This window comes from Orcinus orca, chromosome 20 (genome assembly GCF_937001465.1).
Source record: "Orcinus orca chromosome 20, mOrcOrc1.1, whole genome shotgun sequence".
Lineage (NCBI taxonomy): Eukaryota > Metazoa > Chordata > Mammalia > Artiodactyla > Delphinidae > Orcinus > Orcinus orca.
Genome location: NC_064578.1, coordinates 3,916,354 through 3,930,664, shown reverse-complemented (window position 1 = coordinate 3,930,664; position 14,311 = coordinate 3,916,354). Strand labels below are relative to the sequence as shown.

General features: G+C 60.9%; 1 protein-coding gene across 7 annotated transcripts in view; it reads left to right on the top strand.

Moving 5' to 3' along the window:
• KIAA0513 (KIAA0513 ortholog) overlaps positions 1-14,311 on the top strand; it is a 63,372-nt gene that overhangs the window by 44,714 nt on the left and 4,347 nt on the right. For 3 of the 7 annotated variants that reach the window (XM_049704064.1, XM_033406342.2, XM_033406343.2), the window contains 7 exons: positions 320-524; positions 1,236-1,276; positions 1,713-1,791; positions 3,663-3,740; positions 4,915-4,944; positions 7,740-7,820; positions 8,269-8,363. In XM_049704064.1, coding sequence (XP_049560021.1) covers positions 320-524; positions 1,236-1,276; positions 1,713-1,791; positions 3,663-3,740; positions 4,915-4,944; positions 7,740-7,820; positions 8,269-8,363 — 609 coding nt within the window. Of the gene's footprint in view, positions 1-319; positions 525-1,235; positions 1,277-1,712; positions 1,792-3,662; positions 3,741-4,914; positions 4,945-7,739; positions 7,821-8,268; positions 8,364-8,828; positions 9,193-9,326; positions 12,408-14,311 lie in introns of those variants that run through there. The other 4 variants (XM_049704066.1, XM_049704068.1, XM_049704067.1 and 1 more) reach the window with 4 other exon arrangements.

Below are 14,311 nucleotides of genomic sequence, written 5' to 3'. Positions count from 1 at the left end.
TCTTGTGTCTTCCTCCATCACTTTGCACGTTACACTTTCCCTGTGTGCGCTGCTCCCCTGCCCTCTGGACTTGCTGCTTCTTTGGGGCTGGATCCCTGCCTGTTTCCTCTGCAGCCCCTGGTGGCACCTGGCTGACTTGTCCACACTAGGTCCTCAGCGACCGCCCGAGAGGGCAGGGGCCCCGGCCCTCCGTGTGCCCACGGGCCTCCTGAGCCTCTTGCTTCCCACCGCCGCCATGTCTGGCCATGGCGGAGGGAGGTGGCCCCGGCCTCCGTGGTTCCATTTGGCTCTCATCCCTGCTCTCTCCCCCTGTCTCCAGGTAAACCACACCTGCTCCCCGCCGAGTTCAAGGAGAAGCCGGCCGGGAGCATCGACTCCTACTTGAAGTCGGCCAATAGCTGGTTAGCGGAGAAGAAGGACATCGCCGAGCGGCTTCTGAAGAACACGTCGGCCAAGACGGAGAACGTCAAGGGCTTCTTCGGGCTGGAGACCAAGCCCAAGGGGCCCCTGGCCAGGAGAAGCGAGTGAGTATCGCCTGCGTGCGTCCCTCCCCGACCGTGGGTGTGACAAGGAGGCCACCCTGGCCCAGTGTCGGGAGCATCTCTGCGCCCTCGGCCGTCACTGGGGCCTGAGAGCTGCTCCCGGGGGGCAGCTGCCTCCCCACCCTCCAGTTTTCTGGGGCTTCCAAACGCTGTTCCATTTGCTGACGTGCTGGGATGCTCCCCGTGGGCCCGTGTTTCTAGGGCTGGAGAGGAGCGTGCGGAAATTGTCGGTAGGCAGGAGGGGAGTTACACCCCCCTCCCTGCACCCCGCCTCCCGCTGCCGTGAAAGAAACCGCGTTCCCCAGGGCAGCGGTGTTCCCATAGCCACTCGGGGACCCGCGGGGGGCGGGGCCGCTTCGGAGCAGTGCAGGGACCGAGACTTCCACAAAGCAGGGGCGCCCTGTGGTCCCCGCCGTCCCCTCCGACGGCTCGGTTACAACCAGCCCACTTGGCTTTATTCCTCCTCTGGTCTGGACAGTCTTGGATTCAGAGAAAATGGCACAGAGGAGCCTGAACAGCACATCTCAGGCACTAAAAGGCTGGCAGGTGGTACAAGTGGCGTTGATTTCGTAAACGTGTTTGCAGAGAAGACCACCTTCGGTTTACACATTGGTTATGAGGCATCATCCCGTTTCAGCAACGTAACAGGGTTCTTTGGGTCGTTTTGTCACTGCTATGGTTTCTCTCCCCAAGGGAGAAAGAAGGCAAGTCCCAGGAGAAGCCACGGAAGACGGGTGAGTGCCTGCCCGTGCTCGCGGGGCCGGGCGGTGCCGCAGCAGCGCCACGGGGTCTCAGTCCGGCCCACGGGGAGCCGCAGGTCCCTGGACGCCTGGGGCTCCAGCTCCCCCGTAGCAGGGGATGCTGTCCTACTGCGCTCTGCTCTGGTCTCTAACTGCTTCCTGAATTTCCACGGAAAACCCGCCTCTCTGGGGATCAACTCCTCCTCCCAGGGGACTCAAGGAAAGTATCCCCAGTGGTGGGGGAGCTGTTCCCGGGACCCTCCCTGGGGAGGAGTCCTCAGGGCCAGGCCTGAGAGCCGCAGGGCAGGTGCCATGGAGTTTCCGCTTATGTTTGTGTGACCTGTGGGATGATGCGGGGCCTGCTGGGAGGGTCGCTGGAGTCGGGGCGGGCGGGGGTCTGCCTCGCTCAGTCTCCCTCCCCCTCCCGCAGTGACTGTGTGCAGCCCAGAGGAGGAGAGGAAGGGGGAGAAGATCTACCTGTACACACACCTGAAGCAGCAGCCCATCTGGTAAGGCCACCCTCGACGTTTGTCACCAGCACCCATGTCTCCATCAGAAGTGAAGGCCAGGGCTTCCCTGGTGGCGCAGTGGTTGAGAGTCCACCTGCCGATGCAGGGGACGCGGGTTTGTGCCCGGGTCCGGGAGGATCCCACATGCCGCGGAGCGGCTGGGCCCGTGAGCCGTGGCCGCTGAGCCTGCGCGTCTGGAGCCTGTGCTCCGCAACGGGAGAGGCCGCAACAGTGAGAGGCCCGCGTACCACAAAACAAACAAATAAACAAAAGAAGTGAAGGCCACTCACGCCCCCTAGGAGAACCAAAGGAGAAAAGATGGGCGAGGATGCAGGGAAATTGGAAACTCGTACACGGCTGGTGGGCTTGTCCCACGCAGCAGCCACTGCGGAGAGTGGTCGGGCAGCAGTTAAACAGAATTTTAGCCCATGACCCCGGCAGTTTTACTCCTGGGTAGATACTGAAAAGAGTTGAAAACAGGTACTCAAGCAAAAACCTGTGCACGTATGTTCATGACAGTGTCATTCGTAAGAGCCCAAAGGTAGGTACATGAAATGTGGGCTGTCACTCAGCCACGTAAAGGAATGAGGCACCCACCCCTGCCACGACATGGGTGGACCTGGAAAACGTTCTGCCACGTGACCCAGGCCAGACACAAAAGACCACGTAGCGTATGTACACAAAATGTCCAGGAGGCAAAGCCCTGGAGACAGAGCAGATTGGTGGTTGCCCGGGGCTGGGGGAAGCCGGGAGTGCGGTGATGAAAATGTCCCGGAAATGGATAGTGGCGGTGGTTGCACAATTCTGTGAATATACTAAAACCCACTGAACTGTGTACTTGAAAAGCGTGCATTTTACGGTATGTGACTTATATCCTAGTACAGCTGTTCTGTGTGTGTCAATAATGTACACACGTGACGGCCGTGGTTGCAGTGGGAGACCAGTGGTCAGGGGACATCTCGCCCTCTGTCTTTCTCTGAGGACGCTGTCGTCCCTCTGAAGCCTCTCCGTCGGTGGCTTTTATTTCCTCACGCGTAGGCGGTGTAGTAGCCCCTGGAACCCCAAGGGTGTCAGACGTGCCCCTCCCACGAGGATCACAGTCTCGCTGCGGTGGGAGAACCTGGGGCGGCAGAATGGGGCGCGTGAGGCACGCGGCCGGCCAGGGCTGGGCTGTAGCTGTCCCGAAGCCTCCGCGAGGAGGGCCCACCCTGCAGGGCCAGCCTCGGGGGGAAGCAGGGAGAGGGAGCCCAGCAGCCCCGGTCCCACCGTCTGACGTAGCTTGGGCCCCTCTAGGCTCCGCTGCTGTCTTATCTGCAACAGGGCTCAGCCCCACTTTTCTGTACAGAGCCGGGTGGTATTTTAGGCTTGACAGGCAACCACTGCCCTCCACTGCTGTAGTGCCAGAGCCGCCGTGGACAGGGTGTAAGTGGAGGGGTGGCTGTGATCCCATAAAGCTTGATTTACACAGACGGAGAGCAGGCCGGACTTGGCCCACGTGCCGTAGGTCTGCTGACCCTGATCCCTGGGAAGAATGCCTCTTCCTTGTGTGTCGCTATAAATGCGTTTGCTCTCTGCACGTGGCCTGTCCCTGCCGGGGTTCCCATTTATGTTACTAGACTGTGTTCTAGAGAAGCAGGCCTCCTCAAAGCCTCTGCTTCCTGTTGGGAGCCTCAGCCGGAGACAGAGAAGGGGAAATGGCCTTCGCCCACATCCCACTGGTGGCGGCTTCCCCTTTGACCCCATGAGTCCAGGCTGAGTCCTGGGAGAGACGCACGGATGCCCTCAGGACACTTTGCCGGGTGGTCGGGGGGGGGGGGGGGGGAACCAGCTCCATTGAGGATAAAGGCACGTGGGCCTTGTCTGTCTTGCAGGCACACGCTGAGGTTCTGGAACGCGGCCTTTTTCGACGCTGTCCACTGTGAGAGGAGAAAGCGGTCTCCCACCACCAGGTAGGAGCCAAGTCCGGGCCCGCTTTGCCCCAGGGAAGAGGACCAGGGCGAGGCTTTATTGTCCCGTTCCTGAAGAGGAAAGCAGGAGGACAGAACGGCTGAGTCGACGCGTCTGTGTTTCTTCCTCAACCCCTGGCGGCCCCGGTGCCCTACAGCAGGCTGCCTGAAGGGTCCCGGGCGCACCGCTTCCTGGGTGGGGGGTCCAGCTTGCATGAGCGCTTCCTGCCCCGGGGCTCCGGCATGACTCGGCCTGACCCTCCTAAGAAATGCAGACTCCCACTGAGTGAAGCCCACAGGGCCCCCCTCGGACCCACTCTGCCTGTCTCTGTGAGACTCCAGAGTCCCGAGCTGAGACCGCTGCCGCGGGACCCTGGGTGCTGGGCTAACGTCTGGGAAGGGCAGTCGCTACTGTCAACTTACTCCTCTGGGCTGCAGCTTCCCCGAGGGCAGTCTTGCCACTTCGGAAGACTCCCTTTGTAAAGCGGTTCACTGAGCACTGGGCGGCGGCGAGGGCTGGGCACGGTGCTCAGCTCTCTCTGGCCACAGCGGCGAGCTAAGGCTGGTGCCTGCTGTGTGCAGCAGTGGGGTGGGGAAGGGGCAGCGGCCTCCCAGGCCTGGGTCACCTCGTGGGCCCCTCCAGTCATGGGACTTTGAAGTCTGAGTCTCTCCTCGTTGATGAAATTGAATCCCCGCCTTCTTTGACCCTGGGGAGACCCCTTAACCTTTCTCCCGGCAGGAGAGAGGGCAGGTGCCTGCTGGTTAAGGCTTTAGTCCACGAGCACTTGGGGGATCTTAAGTGAAATCTTTTTTGGGGGGGAAGTAAACCCTATCGGGATGACCTGCCTCGTACCCCACGGCGGCCTGCTGTGGCTGTGTGCCCCGGGAAGGCAGGGGAGCACGTGGAGAGGAAGCGATGCTGGAACGTTCCTAAGCATTCTAGAGAGAGAGTTCTCCGCCCTTCTGGGAGTCGCAGATGCAGGAAGTGCCTGTAGGCGAGGGGGATCCTCGTGTTGCTTTGCTCTCAGACTCCTGGGCCACCGCCCCCCGGAACCCCGTCTCCATATCCGTCTCCGCTGTGATAACCCTCCTTCCACGCTTTGCTCTCTTTTCCATCCACATATCTTGCATGACTTTGACGTGTTCCTCTGTTTACCTGTTTCTGCTGCCGCTCCAGAGGGGATGCTGGAGAGGAGGAGAAGAAGAGGTGTGTGTCCACGTGACTGTCCATGGACAGTGCGGGGGCCCTTCGGGGCCGCTGGGTCGGAGGGGAGGGGGGTGTGACCAGACGTGGGTGTGACTCGCGGCCGGCGGGCCCAGCGCTGGGACAGGCTGGCGACAGACAGTGGGGAGCTCGCCGAGCATAGAGACCCCGAAATGGTCAGGAGACAGACACGGCCCCCGAGACCCCCATGAGGCCCGGTGCGCATCCCGAGAGGAGAGGGCAGTGAGGTCCAGGAGGTCAGCTCTGACCTGGAGCGAGTCCAGCCTCCATGGGCCACTCTGGCCCTCCCAGCGGACCCCGAAACCACACCCTTGGGTTCCCTTGTTGTCCGCTCGGTCATTGATCCGGGCTCAGGAGCCGCAGGTCGGGCCAGAGAACCTGTCCCTGCAGTCGTGCCTAGGGGCCTGCGGGCTCTGGCAGACCCTCGCCCACTCTGACAGGTCTGGGGGGTCCCGGAGGAAGGACAGCTGCTTCCTCCCCCCAGCCACTGTGTGATGTGAGGCCTGTGTGTGTGAGGGGGTCCCCTGAAGACAAAGGTCTAGAACAGGCTATTTCCTGCGAGCCCACGGTGGGGTCTGACTGCAATTGTTTGAACTTGATATGTGCTCGATATCTTGGTTAAGATATTTTTAGAGTGAAAGGCCTGCCTATTCAAAATATAGTTTCTGATTCAGTGCTTGTTTTTAATTTGGTGGAAATTTCCCAAAGCATGCTTCCTTTAATCAGTGATGTATTTTTAGTGCTTATTGTTTTATGAGAAATCTTGTTTTTTTTAACGCAGCCTTATTATGGCTTTAAAAGGAGCATTTGGGCACGGCAGCTACCTCCATTCCTAAAAAGCCCCCAAGTTCCCACAGACTCTCTGGGGGGCGGGGGTGTGTGTGTAATTAACCAGCCTTCCTGGAGCAAGGCGTCCCAGCACCACAGCCGAGGCCCGACAGGGCTGGAGCATCGTGACCTCTGAGGCCCACGAGGGGAAGTGAGCCTCTGGGCCTCACAGGCCTCCTCACCCAGAGCAAATGTGGTCTGGCCATGCACATCCCAGATCTGACCCCCAGGACACCCCGAGATTGGGGGCCGGGGGTTGGCTCTGGGTCCTTGGGCAACCTTGTGCCTCCAGCATGATTCCTCTTTGGCAGACTCTGCCGGCAGCACCATCAGCACCCTCTCTGTTCTCAGAGGTGGAAATGTCCCCGTTTCAGGAGGCTTCCTCTTCTGCAAGCTGCTGGACACATCCGAATTCCCACTGTGGCAATTTAGACACACGATCTGCCCTCCTGTGGTATTAGACCTCGACCAGTATTGGGTGTTGAACTCAATTTTAAGGAATTGATTTGTTGGTAGGCATCCCCTGATCCCAAATGACCTTCTACCTATTTCTTCAGAGATCAGATAAAATGTCCCAACTCTAGTCCTCGCCACAGCAAAAGGACTGACCTCCTCGTCTGGGTCAGGGCTGCTGTGCTGCACGCCTGCAAGGGAGCCACTTCCACATGGTCTGGGGTTGTGCAGTGCACAACCTGTGCAACAGTACCCAGCGAGCCTGGTGGTGGTGTGGGAGTTTATGTGCCTGGACGATTCTAAGGGTGACCACTCAGGGAAAAAGGATAGGAAGGAACATGGCATGGGATTAGCATAGTGCCTGGAAGCACATTCCAGGTGTCTTCGTGGGTGTCCTGTCAGCATGAGGAGACTGGGAGACTGACAGTGCCGCCTCTGTTGCGCCCTGGTGTCCCGTGGCTCCCGCTCAGCTGCAGCGGCACCAGTAGCCTCCCTGGGAGGGGGGAGAGGAGTTAAGAGTCGATGTTGTTGGTTCTGTTCCTCTTCTTTCAGCTTCTCCATCGCCCTGACCCCTCACCCCCTCATACTGCCTCTTCTCTCCCTTTTCTTTTGTCTTTTTCCTCTCAGCCCTGTTTTAGTCAGACTCCTTGTCCAGAGTGTACTTTTTAAGGGGAAATAGGCATCTGCTCACTTCTCAGGTGGCCACGCGGCTCCCGTGCCCCGGGGGGTGGAGGTGGAGTGGTGCAGTGGCTGACGGTCCTGGGCCACTGGGGACAAGGGTGCTCGGCCGTAAGGGGAGGGGCTGACGCCCTGCAGGAGCGGGCGGCGTTCACTCTCAGTCAGGGACACCGAGCTCAAAAAGAGCTCAAAAGCGCACCTTCCCTGCCCGAACCCTGAGCCCCGCGCTGCTTCACGGAGAGCACGTGGAGCCTCACGGGCCGTGGTCCCTCCTCGTTGGGTTCCCGGCTTCGCTGAGAGGCTCTGTGCCGTCTTCTCCGTGCTCACGGGCCCGTCCCCGCGCCCTACGAGGCAGCCTGGGAGCACAGTGAACGGCAGAGGCGGGCCGGCCTGATGGGCAGCGTGTGGTCAGAGGCCGCAGACGCTCGCTGGGCTCCTGACCCCTGCTCCGCCGGCTTCTCGGCACGCCTCCCCACCGGTGACACGGGCCTCGGCCTCCGTCGTCCTTGAACCTTAGAGAAGGATGTGGGGGCAGCGTTCTCGTCTCCCGGAGAATGTTCCGGGCAGCCGCTCAGCGCACATTGTCTCTGGGTCCTGAGCCTTGTCTCCGCCAGGAGAAGGTGATGAGTGTGGGTCTCGGGCCCCCAGGCAGAGGGGCAGCCTTCGGTCAGGCTTCCTAGAAGCAGCGCCAGCAGCTCTTCGGCAGAGGTGTCCCCTCTCTGTCAGGGAGGCCAGCACCTGTGGGTCAGAGCAGGAGGGGGCCAAGCGGCGGGGATGTGGGCTCTGAAGCCCCTCCGCTGCCCCTCCTGTGCTTGCAGAGAGAGGTGGTGCCACATGACCCAGGAGGAGCGGGACGACAGCCTGCGGTTCAACGAGAACATCACCTTCGGGCAGCTGGGGTGAGCGCCAGGGCCGGCCTGCCACCCGCCCGCCCCCCACACCCCCCCCCGCCCTGTGACCCGGACAGGGCCACGCCCACCCCGGGTCACCCAGGAGATGAGCAAGCAGGGCGGTGTGAGGAGAGACCGCTGGGTGAGACGCTCCTACCCGGGGGCTCTGCTGGGGGAGCGCCACCCTTATGACGTCACACATCCCCGACTCAGTGTCACGACCACTGTGCGTTCTTAAATGGCTCAGAAGCACACGATTCAGTCCACTTGGCCTTGACTCCGGTTCCTAATTAGTCCGCCCCTAACACGGTTTCATGGTGAGCAGGGCTGGCCATGAGGCGATTTGGTTTTACATCTTTCTATCGATTCCCCGGCCCGGTGGGCTGCATGTCGGGCCCCGGCTCCCTTCCCCTCGGGAGGCGGGAGGGCTGCCAGCTCACAGCCGTGTCCCCCCCAGCACGTTCACGCACAACATGCTGGCGTTCGGGCTGAACAAGAAGCTGTGCAACGACTTTCTGAAGAAGCAGGCGGTGATCGGCAACCTGGATGAGGGTGAGTGGCGGCAGGGCCGGGGTTTCGGGGGCGAGTGCGCTGCGTGCTGGAATCCCCACCTGGCTCAGAGGACTGTCCCTGCTGTAATTACCCACGGGACACTAAACGTTCCTGTCGGCCTGCGTGCGCGGGACCCTCTTCCTTCCCCTTGGAGACCCAGTTCTGCTAGGTAGGGCTTGCCCACGTGGGGCAGGATGGTGCGGGGCCCACCAGGTCAGTGCTTACAGACAGGGCCCAGGAAAAGATATAACTTGGTGCTCAGACTCTGACCTTGAAAATGGGCAGACTCTGGCTCTGAGTTGCCCCTCTGTCTAAATGGCCAGCACATGGCCTGTCTTCGTTGCTTGAATGACACTGCTGCCGCAGGTCCCGGGGGAGCGGCGGGGCTCTTGAGGTCTTTCCGGCATCTCTGGCTTCTGTAACGGGAGGGGACATGTTGCTGATGTCAGCTTCCCTGATCGACAGCTGGCCTTTAGGCGTCATCCCACGTGCTACAAGATGCTTCCTGCGTGTCCCCTGAAAACTCTTCCACTTAGACATAGATTTGTACAGATCGATATTGTTTACAAATAAAACTCCATCCTGGACCGAGTTAAAGAGGGCCAAGGACGGGTGGCCTCAGGAGGTGCCCCCGGAAAATCTCCAAGTGCCGTCACCAGCCCCACCACTCGTCACAGGGCAAGAACACTGTGCCCTCCACCACGTGACCCCTGCGTGGCCTCCAGGACCCACGCCCGGCTCCCGTGACAGGGTTCATCTGCCCACACCAGGCTTCCTGGGGGCCTGCGGGGCTGCCCTGTGGTGCGTCATTGCCATGGGAAGATGCATCCCGAGGGCACACCTTCAGAAGCCCACACTCACCGTGCCTGGGAGGGCCTGCTTTGTCATCACCCCGAATGAGAAGGACCTGCCTGTCCGTGTCGCCGTCTCCCTCACGAGGAATAACGTTGTTCTCTCTTCCAGAGCAGTACAAGCTGCTGAGTGACCACATCGAGCAGATGGCCGCCGAGTAGGCCTCGGCAGGTGGCCCGAGGCTCCCCCAGGAGGACTGTGGGTGCACGCCTCCCTCCCGCGCCCACGGCTGGCTGTCACCCCCCCCACCCCCGCATGACATTGGCAGCACCCAGAGGCGCCCCACACCGCCCTAGAACTAGCGGCTAGAAGAATCTGGTTGCCCGTTTTCCCTGCCTCCCCTCTGCCTGTGTCTGCTCCCCCATCTGCGTGCCAAAGTGTCTCTGGGATTACACAGCTAACACCAAGGTGACTTCCATATCCCCGAGTGGCAGACCTGCGACGTGGGACGGAGGGGGCGCAGGAGGGAGGATGCTGGGTCCACGATGGGCCGGTGTCCATCGTAGCCTCCTGCGGGAGAGGCTGGGGTGCACATGGGAGGGTAGGGAAGGGCAGCTGTGGGGTGGCACATGCCAGTGACACAGGGCAGTCAGGAGTGATGATTGGGGGCCCCCCGGCAGGGTGGGATTGGGTTCCTCCCACAGTGGGGTTCCTGCTGAGCGGGGGCCAAGCAGAGGGGGCGGGGGCCTCTGAGTGTCGGTCCACGGCCGGTGCTGGCTCTTTTCCGGGTCCCCTCTCCGTGCAGCAGGGACGGGAGTCCCAGGAAGCTCCAGGAGGAGAGGGACACCCCCTATTCCAGGACGGGAGAGAGACCGGGGCAGAGGACGTGCCTTCCCGGCTGCAGAAGGCCCGGCCACGGTCAGGGGTGTGGGCGCCGGGAGACGGCACGGCTCCGAGTGGCTGTGTTGGACCCACGTAGCACGCAGGTGTCTGTGTCAGGCCGCCGACAGCTTCCTTCTGGAGTGGAGACGCTTCCGCCCCTTGCTCCCTGGGAGTAGCTCGGGGCCATCAGTCCCGTGACAAGCGCAGACAAGAGAAGCTTCTTCAGCGGCTTCAGGACAGCCGCCCTTTCTGAAAGCAGACAGTGCTGCCCTTTATTTCCAAACAGACAAAAGAATCTGTGTCAGCGTTACAGGCACCGTGGCAGAGGCCGCTTGTGGCGGTGACTGTGTGAGGCTGGGTAGCGGGGCTTCGGAGGGTCGGGCCCTCCACCCCGGCCGCCTGGGGAAGCCTGTACCTTCCGCCACCCGAGCCCTTGGACCCCATTCCTGCGGACTCTGCGGACACTCCCTCGCCGTCTCAGGTGCCGGGAGCCGGGGCTCTTCCCCCCAGGTTTGTACCAGGCACAGCTGACCAGCCCAAGGGACTGCAGTCTGGCCAGCAGGCCTCCAGCCTGCCACCAGCTTCCCTGGCGAGCCCAGTTCCCCCGCCCCAGCCCCAGCTCTTGGGCACTGACAACGAGGCCAGCGGGGCTCCGTCCTTCCCGCTTTGGTCCTTCGTCCCGTGTCCCCACTGCATCTCCTCCAGCATGACAAGCACATGCCAGATACCCAGCCCTCCGGCCCTCCAAGTTTCCCCTCGTGGGGGATGCCTCCCTGGAATGTTCCAGAGCAGAGCGTGCGTTGGTTGAGCCGAGGAACGCACATCCGGGTGATCGTAAGAGAGATGACAGGAAACACGGCAGGACCCGAGTGCGCCGGCGTGAGCTGCTCCTCCAGGAGACCTGGGGGGCTGGGGCTTCAGAAACCCTGCTGTTTTCGCAATGGCGTGTGCGTGCGCGCGCACGTGTGTGCGTGTGTGTGTGTGTGTGTGGTGGCAGCCTCTCTGGCCATGTCACTAAACAAAGCACAGCTGTGTTGCCAGTTTGCCTGTCCTGTGCGGGGCGGGTCACACGGGCCGGAGCGCCTCCACCCGATGCTGGGCCCAGTGATAGGACGGGTCTCTATGGAACGCGTTTCAGAGAAATCACATCCAGCTGACGGGTGTGCGGGCCCCTCCTCCAGTGCCTCCTGAAGATGACGCAGCCCCTCCTGAGACGTTCAACTACGACCCCCGCGTGTGCTGTGCTCCCCCCACCCCCCACAGGAGCCGGGCCACGTGCCCTCGCAGGGCTCTCCCCCTGCGGCTGCGTGTCGTTGGCTTTCTTCGTGGTTAGTTGAAAGGCATTAAGATTTTATTCTAAAGGTGCCCAAAAGACTTATCCTTGTACATAGAAGATTTTTGTACGGACGTTCGATCCAGTCTGGTTTCTGGAGGGAGACAGTAGGTTCTGGGTCTTCCCAGGGGTGCTGGGGAGCTGGCGGCTCTCTCCCCGCGGGGTGGGGCGGGAGGGCCCGTGCAGCCTTGGAAGGAAAAATGCAGCTTTGACTTCTTGGGGCTTTTCCAGGCACTTTAACTTCAAGATGATCTTGAGACTTTTTTTTTTCCATACAGGCCTCTTGAAATAGCAGTTGAAGGTAGAAGCAGGGGTTGCTTTGGGTTTTTTCCTCTCCCCTTGTTTGTGTAAATCTAGCTCCTAAGTGTGGAGTCTGACCCCAGAAGTGCTGCTTGTTGCTTTCAGCCCTACGAGGGGACACTGCCGGAGACCGTGGGCCTCGTGGAGCGACCAGTGTCGGGGTGGCTCTGAGGCTGCCCTGCTGTGTCCTGGTGGCGTCTGCCTTTGGCCGAGCATTTCACCTCGGAGTGTCTGACCGCTGTCACCCGGAGGACGCACGGCGTGCCTAGCAGGAGCCGGCAGCCTGCCTCGCTGACGTTTCCCCTCTCTGTGGCACGATCTTCCCTCCGAGGCCCGCTCCGAGCAGACAGACACAGGGCGGGCTCTCAGGTCCGAGGGCGGAGAAGTCTCACCCCGCCGTACACACAGGAGGCTTTGGAGAAAGAGCTCTGGTGGCCTTCCCTGTAAACTCAGGACCCTTAGACTCGGGGCAGGAAGCGTCGGGTCATATCCACGAGGAGAGTTTCCAGTCCCAGTAGGTTCAGGGTCCCAAGCCAGGAGCTTCGAAGGCCTGCGTTAGCAATGGCATTTCAGTCTCCTGCTGTCTGCCCTTCAGGGCGATGTGAATCGTAATGAGCCAAAAACAGCTAATTCTCCCAAGTGAAAAGTACCCTGCTTTGGAAATAGGATGGTGTCGAGATGTGCTTTGTACGTCTTCAGCCTTTGTTGCAGTTTTAGCAATGTTGTTAGATGTTTAAGAGGGGCTGTGCTAGTATTCAGATTATATCTACCGTGTGCGCGCGTTTAATCGAAGGCAGGAGAACCAAGTTCTGATATTGTAAGTTCTTTGTACAGTGAAAGGGAGTAGACCGTGATTTTCCTATCGCCGAAAGGGGAAAAAAGCAGACCAAGGAGCTCTTAAGTTGCCAAAAGGAGGGCTGGAGAGAGTCCAGTTCACGAGTTTTGTGCTCCAGTGAAACCCGGGACGGTCAGGGTCACGGGCAAGCCCCACGCTGGGTTTAGGGCAGAGACCCAGCACTGGAGTCAGAGGTGCTGCCTGACCTTTCTCTTTCCTCCTTCCCGGGAGCTGGAACCAGTGGAGCCCGTACTCACCTCTCCCTGCCCGGTTAGACGGTGAAGTTCATTGCCGTGGAGAGAAGGTGGCAGCCTTGAGGGTGGCTTTTCCGTCGGCTGTTTTAAGTGGGTTGGTTTATCGCCCAGAGCACTTGGTATTGCAGCCTCCCAGCGTGAGAAGCGCAGTGTTCACGCCACAAAGGGGCTTGCGAGTTTTGTTGAACCCAGGTGACCGTGACCAGCAGTCAGGGCTGCAGCTACAAGCCTGACCTTCCTGGGCGTTGCTGCACCCCGAGTTGGCTTTTCAGCTAGTGGGGATCCCAGCAGGTCGGTGCGGTTAGATCAGCTGTATGGCCGAATCACCTACAATGGAGACAGCTGGGCAGCCAGGGGCCTGAGCCATTTGCCAGAACAGCAGGGAGCTTGGGAAGCAGGGGGAGAAGGGCCCAGCACCAGCCTCGGGGGAGGGGTAGCAGCCGGGCGGTGCCAGGCTTGTCACCCCCTGGCCACCCTCTTCCTCAGCCATAGGCAGAGCTGCGGGGCTGGGGGCCCACAGCCCCTCGGTCCCGGGGTTCTTCTCGCAGCGCCCCACCCCCTGCCTTTTAGTTTCCTTGAACCACTGTTTCTGCCACTCAGCCATCTCCCCGTCTTCCTGCAAATCACTGATCCCTTTTTACGATTCTTGAGGGGGAGTTTCACCAGAAAAGCGTTTGAAGCTGAGTTCGTACGGGGAATGGCATCGGTGACAAGTGCCCCTAACTGGCTGGTGTGCGACGTTCCGACCTGGGCTGGAGCCAGGCCTCAGTCAAGTCACATGTCCCAGTACGTCCTTGTCGCCCGGCAGCCGGGAACAGGCCTGTGTGGGTTCTCCAGATGGTTCCCACCCAGGAGCACCCTCAACGCCAAGACCCTCCGCGTGGCCGGCCCCCCCGGCCTCATTCTGCCACCATCTCCCTGCAGTCCCTCTCCAGCAAGCGCCTCGGGTGGCCGGCCTACCTCGTCCCTGGGTGTCCTGGCGCTGGCCTGTGTCCCTGCGTTGGCTGGTCTGTCTGAGCTTGAGATGAGTGAAGGGCTGCGGGGCGAACCTTCCCCCTGGCTGTGTCCCCAGGAGTCAAGGGGACACTGCTCCCGCTCTAGAGTTCTCGGTTACTATTGGAGAAGGAACACCTTGTCATTTCCAGGAGCGAGTCAGGATCGTCTGGGTTTGCCCATCTTCCCATCACTCTGTGCAGGCGGGGGGGACCCTGCATCCTCGCTTGTCCTGCAGGGTCAGACCAGGGCGCTGTCGCTTGGCGCCCTCCTGAGCAGCACAGACGGGGTCGCTGAGCTGGAAGGAGGGCTCCTGCTGCTGTGATGCCCCTCGGACCCCGGGGGGCTGTGCCTGTCCCCACCTTGGTCCTGGACAGTGCACTCGCGGAAATGAAAGGGAAGTGCTCAGCAGGCCCGGTTCCCACACACAGGCTGCACATGCGGGCCCTGATCTGTCCCTGTGCTGGAGGCTTGCTTAGGTTCCTGTGGACGCCTTGAGATGGACGGGCCGACCATTTGAACAGTAGGAAAGGCTCGAACTCAAATGGCAGGTACCTCC